Source organism: Cucumis melo, chromosome 12 (genome assembly GCF_025177605.1).
Source record: "Cucumis melo cultivar AY chromosome 12, USDA_Cmelo_AY_1.0, whole genome shotgun sequence".
Taxonomy (NCBI): Eukaryota; Viridiplantae; Streptophyta; class Magnoliopsida; order Cucurbitales; family Cucurbitaceae; genus Cucumis; species Cucumis melo.
The window spans coordinates 18106981-18117634 of NC_066868.1; the positions used below are offsets into that span (position 1 = coordinate 18106981).

General features: G+C 33.4%; 1 protein-coding gene across 2 annotated transcripts; it reads right to left on the bottom strand.

Annotated features, from left to right (window-relative positions):
- Positions 1-397: 397 nt before the first annotated feature.
- LOC103498245 (protein STRUBBELIG-RECEPTOR FAMILY 8) lies at positions 398-6303 on the bottom strand. 2 transcript variants are annotated; one of them, XM_008460776.3, is made up of 16 exons: positions 5784-6303; positions 5205-5337; positions 5042-5113; positions 4868-4933; positions 4721-4792; positions 4547-4618; positions 3768-3839; positions 3611-3676; positions 3459-3524; positions 3043-3356; positions 2668-2924; positions 1875-2146; positions 1640-1775; positions 1375-1514; positions 1117-1273; positions 398-893 (listed from the first exon to the last, which is right to left on the bottom strand). In XM_008460776.3, the coding sequence occupies exons 1-16, from the start codon at positions 5869-5871 to the stop codon at positions 741-743; spliced, it is 2136 nt and encodes a 711-aa protein (XP_008458998.1). In that variant the 5' UTR covers positions 5872-6303; the 3' UTR covers positions 398-740. The 2 variants fall into 2 exon arrangements, with proteins under 2 accessions (XP_008458998.1, XP_008458999.1); XM_008460777.3 differs by lacking the exons at positions 5205-5337; positions 5784-6303 and having other exon boundaries at positions 5026-5109.
- Positions 6304-10654: the final 4351 nt, after the last annotated feature.

Consider the following 10654-nt stretch of genomic DNA (forward strand, 5'->3'; position numbering starts at 1 on the left):
GGAGATAGAAACAGTTTTCATCCACATGCCAATGATAAAGGTAATTTTTAGAATACAAGGTTTCATAGGAACTTTTGAAAAGCTTCGTCACATTTTGTAAACGAAGCATGTTGTGTTGCATAGTTACTTTTGAAGGCCTTGCGACCTTATCATCCTATCGTATCCGACCATCTTACAAACACTAACGCCTGTCTCTTACAACATTTGATATATGTCAAAAAATCTTTAATATGTAAGTGACTTCCATAAATCGAACAATGTTTGAACTAATAACCTCACCTCTTAACCACTGATCAACGCCGTGGAAATAATAGCGATGACCAAATTCCATATGAAATAATCATACTTTATGCTGCTCAATATAATGGTCCACAGAGTCCAACAAATTTAGTTTCAATTACTCAAAACAAAGAGAATTTTATTATGCCCTCACAAAAAGGGGGAAAAAAAAGGGGTCTTCACTTCACATCAAATTATTGGAGGAAAGACAGAAGCTTCTATATAGAAATCATTTCCCTTCTATACACTCTAGAATCGCCATAAGTTATGAAACTTGCAACAAGTGAATAAATATTATAATTACAATACCTTGCATTTATCAAGATATAGATACAAGTTGGCTTGGTTTCTCACCTGATTGAATGCTTTGTTTCATCCCAGCCCTGACCAGTTTGTGACTGCCTCCTAGGTGTTTTTACTCAAAATTCCAAGCTCTCCACAGTTTAATTTCTCTGGCAACCTCAAAATGGCAACTCAACTGCATCATGCTCTGGTGTTTTGTAACTGAATCCCGACTCATCACTCGAATGCCTTTTCACCACACTGGCTCTTTGCACTAAACGCACCAATGCTTGTACTACTTCAGACATGGGAGGTCGAAATTCGGGCTCGGGCTGCAAAGGGTTTGAAGATTATGAACGAACATTTTTGAATAACTAGGGAGGAGTACAAATCTTGCAAAATTCAAGGGAAAGGGAAATGGGTCTGAATAAAAATATATGCATTTCTCCTTATACAAACAAACATATCATAAGCTTTGGCATAAAGCTAATATTGCTGCTCAAGATGAGAATTTTGATTTCATTTTATTTAAGATGCAATTGCCCTTAAGTTTACCTGAACACAGAGAGCAATGATGTCCGCAAAGCGCGATAGAGATTTCGCAGGGTACATTCCATTCAAAGTAGGATCTACCATTTTTGCTAAGGCGTCAATATCATGAAGTTGAGGGGTGGCCCATCTAACAAGTGACTGCTCTGATCTCACTCTGGAACTGAACAAAATGAAGGGAATGGGAGAAATTACACAGATATATCAGCAAGAAATGGATATGAATCACGTGTAGCTAACTTGGTGCAAAGGATAATAGTTTACCTGTCAAGTGGCTTTCGGCCAGTCAAGAGCTCCAACATCACCACCCCAAAGCTGTACACGTCACTCTTGACGGTGTATATTCCTGACAAGGCAAATTCTGGAGCACTATAACCAAATGAACCAACCATCTGAGTAGAAATCTGGAAGAATCATTTATATAATACATCTGGTTAGAAATTAAGCCGTAGCCATCATGAAAAACGTGCTTAGGACATAAACACCCATTTCCAAGCTCTGAAAGAAAAAGAATTCTCTGAGTGTTAACCTGCCGCTCAGTGTTGGGTGTTAAAGCAGCCAAACCACAATCTGACAAATGGGGGTTGAGATCTTCATCAAGCAATATATTTGCAGTCTTCAAGTTTCTATGTACAACAGAAGGCAAGCAAACCTCATGCAAGTATCTACAATACAAAAAGTTCAAATCAGAAGAAAATTGGAAGAACTGTTTGCTCCCACGCATTCAAGGAGATGCTAGTTAAGTTGTAATGAACTCAACGTACTCTAAAGCTCTAGCAGTTCCCAGTGCTACCCGGACACGAGCATTCCAAGTCAGTGTCTTACTACTTTCTTCAGCAAAATGGAGCATATCATGTAAACTTCCATGTCCAATGAACTCGTAAACTAGAAGACGCTGACCATGTTCTGCACAATAACCGTTCAGTGTGACAATGTTTGTATGCCTCAATCTTGACATATTTGAAACCGCTTCAAGAAAATTGTCTTCTTCCTGTAGTGACAGTGCTGAATTATCGATTTTCTTAATCGCCATTGTCTACATTGCAAAGAAAAAGAAGAATTAACTCGTGTCGATGTGGAGAAATATTATCAATAAAAGGAAGGTTGCTCAATGTATGCTGAAACAAACTATGAGGAAACAAATCAGGTTAAGATTAAATAAACCTTTGACTCTAGGTATTATTTATGATCACTCGCTTTCTACATTTGATAAATATAATAAATGGCCATACTCAACAACCAACTAACTGCATCTCAATACCCGTCAAGTAGTAGTTTGTAGCTATTATGATCGTTCGTTCAGCTACACAACCAAAATGCTGTTTTTGCTTCATGTTCCTAATCAATAGCTACAGAAAGCAACTACTGTGTATGAATTGCTACTTAAGCCCAAATTGATAATAATTACTAATGCAATAGAAACTAATTGGCAGATTGACTGAGTTCAGTGCTTTCTGTTAGGAGGATAGGATAAAAGCAGAAATTAACTTCTGATGTTCCACTCATTGGAACTTATTTTAATTTTTTGTAATTATGAATGATGATAAGATAAGTTACCTTCCCGTTAGGAAACTCAGCTCTGTAAACACGGCCAAGAGAACCTTCACCAACTATACATTCTTGGCTAAAACTATTTGTTGCAGTTTGAAGAGAAGCAACAGTGTAAGAAGTAGCAGTAATAGGGGCCTTTATTCTTTTCACTGATCCATTCTTTGCTTGTAATCTCTCAGGATTCATTTTCTCTGCAGGAAGAGGCTTAATATCGGCAACAGCAGCAACGCTTTTTACACGATGCTCTTGCACCTCAGCATTCACTGAAATAAATGTTAAAATAAGATCTTCTGGTGATGAAAAATGAATAACAAGATCATAATCCAATTGAATCATTACTAATACTATTTATCCTACACCGTTAGATGGCATAGAACCTACCACTAGTGCCAATAGACAGCCTTCCACTGGAAGCTCTTAGACCAATGTTCTTTCGTTTTCTCTTCTGGAAGCAGACAGCAAAAGCAACTAACACAATGAGGACAAAAATTATAGCACCCAAAACTATCCCCACTATAGCCAAAACTGGCAAGCCTTTGTTCGAGTGGGATGAGCTGCCCTCAGAACTTGGCGCCGTATGGGTGCCACCACTAGACCCAGGATGTTTGGGGCTGTTACGAGATCTACCAGGAGGAGGTGGGGTAAAAGGTGGTGGAGGAGGTGCAGGACTATTGTCAAATGTATTTCCATCATAACTGTTTTATGTAGAACAATTAGAAGATGTATTTAAAAATATTATGCAACAGTTTAATATATCAAAATAAATATGCAAAACAGAAGAATGTGCAATCACTGACATGAAATTTTCAACCGACTTCAGTTCTTGCGGTATCCATCCACTGAAATTATTATTTGCTACATTTCTGTAATGCAAGGAGAAAAAAGAAATAAGAAACGGAAGAGAGATAACAGCCAACTGGACCTAGAGCCACATTACATTAGAACTTACAGAGTGGTCAGAGGCAAATCGATAAGAATATTGAGAGAGCCAGTCAATCCATTGTTCTGCAAAAACCTACATAGTGAGGAGGACCAATAGAATTTAAATGTCTGGCTTCAGTTTTTCAAAAGTCCTTTGAAAAGAACGCAGGCATTACAAAACTTACAGGGAAGAAACATTGGACAAAGTTCCCAAGGACTTGGGAAGATCCCCAGTAAAATTGTTGAAAGAGAGGTCCCTGAAAGAACAAACAGAGATTTTGGTGCATTAATCAATTGAGAATTAAATTCAGCTGTTGTTTTTCTCATGAGCATGGATACCAACTCTGAGGATTCATTAATGACTCATTACAGAAGTTCTCAAAACTCAAGAAACAGCTAACTTTCACTTTCTGCCAGAAAGAAATATTCTTTACTTCAAATACTTGAATCAACTATTATATGCTTAGAATTACAACGACCAGATAAAAGGTTCTAAGAATTACAAAATAATAATTTATTCTTAAAATAAATAAAAATTAAAAAAGTATAAAGAGAGAGAAATCCATTTTCCGTCTACTCTACCAAAACCCAGAAAGGTATATATTCAAGCCAATTAGGTTCAAGTATAAATTTCAATGACCTGATGAGATACAAAAGCTTAAAGTGCTCAATAGCGAAGTCTTCAAAGGTTGAGAAGCACCTTACTTCTTCCCCACTCTGTCAGAACCATGGAGGTTTATTATGGTTTCAGATTGACATACTTTAAGGGGTATTCTGGTTATTTGATTACCCAGGATTCTAAAAGAAATACATATTGAAGTAACGGATCCAACAATGAGATGATTGGCATCTTTAAAATTAATGAAAATGGAAGCATGGCATAGCAAACAAACAATTTATTACAAAAAAAAAAAAAAAAAAAAAAAAAAAAAAATAGAAAAGAGGACTCAAAGAAGAATCTTACAAGGTTTCCAGGGTAGTAAGATTGGTGAAAACATCTCCTATCACCTGAGATAGCAAATTGTGGCTCATATTCCTAAACCGGGGTTTTGAGAGAGAAACATAGTCAGGGGGATCGGATTCTAATGCAATTACATAAAAAATACTGACAGGTCTATAGAACTATAGAATCACTCACAAATAATTGAGAGAAGCCATGGTGGAAAAGGAATAAGGAAGATTACCAATTAAGCTGTTTTTTGCCATATTTCTGCAAAGATGATGGATCAGAAGTAAGCAACTAAACAAGAATAAAACAAACAAATCAAAACATAATTGAGCATACAGGCTCGTGAGGTTCGGCGGCAATTGGTAAGGAATCGCGTCATGAATATTGTTGTCGCTCATATCACTGAAAAACACAGACGATCACATCACAAGTCAATAGCACATACAAACAGTAAAATTTTGTAACCTTATATGAACTCAAAAACAAAAGAATACATGGTTGTTTGCTCACAGCTTTTTCAGTGACAAAAAACTTGAAAGCGCATAACCCATCGTTCCATTCAGCCCTAGCCCAGAAATCTCACTATTGCAATAAGCAATCATTAGTTCGATTAAAGCAATCAAGTGACTGAAGACAAAAAGAATCATCATTCACCAGTTTCAGTAACACTCACATGGAGACAACAGCAGACCCTTCACAAGTCACCCCTTTCCATGATTCTGCACATGGATCGCCTCCACTAACAGTCCAACCAGTGAGCTGAGGAGGACTGTCCAATGAGGTGTACATAACTTGCAAAGCTTGAACTACACCAATACAAAAGCAACACTCAGAGGAAGAAAAACTCGATCAAAAAGCAGCAAAAAATCTCAGTAAATAAGCTAAATCTTCTCTATTAGTCAAATACAAACGAGCATTAAAAAAAAAAAAAAAAAAAAAAACCCACAACACCAACATTTCTTCTCCCCAGTTTCCTTCACTCAACTGGGTTTTCTCCAAGCTCAACACAGCTCAATCAAAATAAAAACAGTAAACAAATCAAACCAAATACATCAATCACATTGAAAACAAAAGAAAAACCCAGATCACCAATATCACAATCTCCATTTCCTACAACCACACCCACGAAACCAAATCCACCAACCCCAGACACACACATTAAAAAAAAAAAGAAAAAAAAAGAGCAGAAAAGTGAAAATACAATCGATCAAAGAAAATGAAAAGCTAAAAACAAAATCCAGGCAATACCCACCATCAGAAGCATCAGTAAGAGTACGAACAAATGGAATAGAACCAAAGATGAAGAAGAAAAACAGCAAGAAGAAGGGCCGGAAAGCCATTAAAACACCAAAAACATTCGAGGGGTGGCGTGTAAAGCAGTTGCCTATGGGGTTAGAGCATGCAGAAGCAAGAAAGAAGCAAAGAAGAAGGAGAATAAGGAGAGGGGTGAAGGGAGAAGGAGTAGGGGCAGTAGTTGAAGAAGAGATCGGTGGAGAGTGGGAAGAAACATCGCCATAAAAGAAAGTGACAGCTATAGAGAGAGAGAGAGAGAGAGAGAGAGAGAGAGAGAGATTCGAAGCTTAGTGAAGAGTAATGAAGAGAGAGAAATGAAGGGGGGGAATGGAGTAAGAGTGTGTCGGCGAAAAAGGGAAGGGGGGAATTAAAATTCTGGAAATTAGCGAAAAACAGGAGAAAGGTGAGTTATTTGTATGTGTAGGCCATGGCTGAAGGCAAGCAACGTATGAGAAGAAAAAAAAGATATATTTGGTGCCTGTGGTCGTGGTTTTGATTGTTCTGAGTGTTTTTATATTTTAATGAAAATTGGTTTGGTTTTAGATCCTTTACTTTTATTCTCACGTTTATATGCATTGCATTGGCACTGTTGGACCTAAATTTTTGGTCACCTCAAAAACCTTTCGCATTTTACACACTTCCCCCATCCCCTATTACTATTACTATTACTATTACTATTACTATTACTATTACTATTACTATTACTATTACTTTCCCTCTCTTTTCTTTACCCTCTAATTCCTTTTCTACCAATTTTCTTCCAAACTTAATAGTTCTAAACACTGCTATCGATTGAGTTTAGTATTTTTATATTTTTTTTAAAAAAAATATAACCGACACAAATATAATTGACATAAACAAAATTTGAATATTGCGCATAATAACAAACATATGAAACTAATAAGAAGATAATAAAAATCATAAATACTTTAAATGGTCGAAAAAGTCTAAAAGTCTTCTCTGTCCATTTGTATATGTTTTCTCACTTCCTTTTCCATATTTCTTAAATATCCATCTGTGTTCTGTCTACTTTTTTTTTTTTTATTTAAATATGATCTTAAAACTTTACAACTTATGTTCATTACAATTTTAAATTTATGATTGTATTTATTTTATTTTTTAATTCTTTTTAGTAAATTAACTTAAATTATTTAGAGCTTTTTTTTTTTTTTTTTAATTGAGTTGATTTAAAATTGGCTTAAAATTACCTAACAAAATTAGCACATAATTGTTTCTAAATAACAAAAGAAAAGAAAAATAGAGGAAACAACATGATGAATAACCCTCCAATTTAATTAAAAGAATCACTGATGTCTATTTGATTTGTGCAATTGTTTTAAGCTTATCATCGTACTCAAATCAATCAATGTATTCATTATTTTAAAACAAAATTCAAATAGAAAGTTTAAGATTTCAATCGATATAATTATTAATTTTGTTTTTGTCTATGTACTTTTAAATGTTTCATGTTAGTCCATATGCTTTCAAACAAAATTAAATTTAGTTCCTATTATTAATTTGTTGTTTTTTATATTATTTTTTTAATTTAAAAAAACGTATATATCATCAAAAATATCCTCAAATTTAAAATGGATGATCGTAAATATATCAATTAGATTCAAAATATTAGTATATATAACAACAAATTTGAAAAAGTGTAAATATAGTAAAATTTATGAAAATGTGTCGGAAGCAATTATTGTTAAATAAATAAATGAAAGAATACATATATATATATAGAGAGAGAGAGAAAAGTTATAAGTAGATAATTAAACTAAAGTTTAAAGTGGGGGGTTTGTGTTAAATAAATGTAATGTATGATGTAACGTTTCTTCTTTCTTTTTTATTTTATTTATACGAAATGACGTAGCATTCATATTTTATTTTCCGTGAAATATAAATACAACGTAATATACTATTTTGAATTGTGTATTCAATACTATCATTACTAAATGTATATTTAAATTTGAAAAAGAAAAGGGAGACATTGGGTAGCATTTATAGCATATAGTTATAGTTATAGTTATAGTTATAGCATTGCAATATAAGGATTTAATTTGGATTAATGTCCAAGTGTCACTTTCCCCTTTTCCCTTTTTCTTTTCTTTTCTTTTCTTTTCTGGGGATTGTTTTAGGGAAACTATTTTGTGGTTCTCTATTGTTTTAGGATCTATTTGGTATGTTTTTTGTATTTTTTTTTCTACTTTTCTATTTGCTTATTCATAAAGATTCAATCCAATATCTGCTTAATTGGCATATTTGGGTCTTTTTCTTTCTTTAATTTATGCTATTCAAATAATGGATTTTTTTTTTTTTTGTATCATGAATTATAATTACATTTCATAGGCTTTTAAATTGACTTAGATTTGGCATATCAGTGTAAGTGTAGGTAATTGCTTGCTACTTCAAATTTGGGAAGTGTGACATATGGTATTAAGCAAGAAGACCGTAAAGTTTTGAACAAAGGAATGTATGGTCAAGCTTCCTCAACACTTTGTCTTTTGGGGTGCTTGCAATGCAATTGGACGATGTATTTTTGGTTGGGTGGTGGTTTCTTAATTCTAAGTATTTTAGGATTTGATTGTTGTTGTTTTGTTTTTCTCTTCCTCCTTTGGTGTGTTTGTTATTGGCATGCTTATATATATCTTTATGGGATTTGTCTTTCTATACCTTAGACATCATCTTGTAAGGTTTTTTATAGACTAAATAATTATAAGAAAACTAATAGTTATGAAACCTAATCAATTTGACCAAATCAATCAAATTAAACCTATCTCAGAACCAAACTAATTGATTAAGATTAAATAGGACCGTTTTTTTTACCTTTTTCCTACCATAAACAATAGGAAAATTATAGCTAATAGCACCCTTTAAGAAATAAACTAAAAAGACTGAAAATTTTCATAAATATAACAAACCACAAAAATATTTACAACATATACAACAAAACTGATGAAGTTAGCCATTATTTTAAATATTTCAAGTTTGCCTTTTCGTCTTTCTTCTCCTCTTCGCTGCGATTTCTTTCCATCTTCTTTCTTCTTTTTCTCTTAATTTTTTTCGAAACTGTTATTTGGTAGTTCAAATCATATAGACTTGAAAAAAAACGTCGTTTAGATTTAGATTATGTATAAAAAATCTTGAAAAAAATCGTGTAAAAAAATAGCAAAATCTAAAGATCGTATATAAAGAATTTAAAGGATCGTATATAAAGAATCTTGAAAAAATTGTTTAGATTGGGATAGCCAAAAAATAGCCAATCTAAATGATCGTATAAAAAAAATAAACGATTATGTACCAAAAGAATTAAAAAAAAATCGTTTAGCTAAATCTAAACAATCGTGTACCAAAAGAATCTTGAAAAAATTTGTTTAGCAAAATCTAAACAATTGTGTACCAAATTTTGAAAAAAAAAATGTTTAGATTTGGCTGATCAAATCTAAACAATCGTGTAAGCATCGTGTAATCAAGTTAAACAATCGTGTAACCAAATTAAATGATAGTATTGAAAAAATAAATTGTTTAGGACTATCCAAATCTAAACAATCATGTACCAAATATATTACGTGCGTTGTTGATGTAGAATTTTTTTGTATTTTCCATCATGGGTCTGTAGGCTTCTTCCGTTTTCAAAATTGTTCTATACAGTGTAAATATTTTGTCGTTTTGCTAGATATGACAATTCATTAATCAATAAAAACTAAAATACACATATGTCTAATATGTTATATGTATATTATTATTTAACAAAAAGTAATAAATGTTTCCTTAAAAGCATAAAATATTAAATGTTTCCTTAAAAGCATAAAATATCAAATTAATAACATAAAGATACTTAATTTAATCCTTCGGCAAGGAACGAGGTTGAGTTTATGGAAGAATTTGATGAATAACTTTGAAAGAGGTACATAAAAAAGGACAAGAAAATATGATTTTAAGGTATATATTATTGTTAATGTTTGTATTTATTTTTCATTTGGTTGTTAGTAATTATAATGTTTTATGAAATTAAGTGAGTTTTTGGTCTTAGGGTTAAAATTCATCTACATATATATATACATACATACATACATACATATATATATAGCATCTTCTATCCTATTTGCCTACTAAGTGTTGAGAAAGGCTAAGAGTTTGATTAAAGAGTCTCAGACGAAGTCAAGCAATGCAGGATGACATCCTAGAGGTTAGTTAAGTAAAGCAAGTAACTTGAAATTGAAATCTTGGGGCAAAGGCTTAAGAACTCGATCTTGCTCAGTCGAGAGGAAAGGCGAAACACTTTGAGTAAGGTTGCAGCCTTAAGTGATCTCGGACAAGATTTAAGACAAAGTGGATCTTGAAGCTAAGACACAAGCATCTCAGAGCTTGCCAACTAAGACGAAAGATAGAAAAGTTTTGGAGATGTGTTCTCGGGCCATCTCGGGGCCATTGCCGACTAAGACTAGAAGAAGAAAAGGGAAATCCAGGGGTTCTTGGGCAGATATCAGGCCTATCCAGTCGAGAAAAGTGTAGATTTCAGAGGATCCAAGCTTGTCCTCGACAAGATCATTTAAAAAACGTGTGGTGGACAAAACTTTCAAAAATTTCAGTCGCGCGAGGGTTAGCGTTGTTTGGAAGAAAAGTTTATTTTAAGTCCAACAAACCTTCATTTCTTTCATTTTGCACCGTTTCACTCCAAGAGAAAGGTAGAGAGAAGAGTTTGAGAGAAGTTGAAATTTCTTGAAAGTTTAGAGTCAAAACAAGAGGGTTGTCTAGTTGAGCTTTAGTTTGGGATTTCATGTCAAGAAGCATCTGTACAAGTAAGGGTTTTGGCAAGTTTGGGTTGAAGAA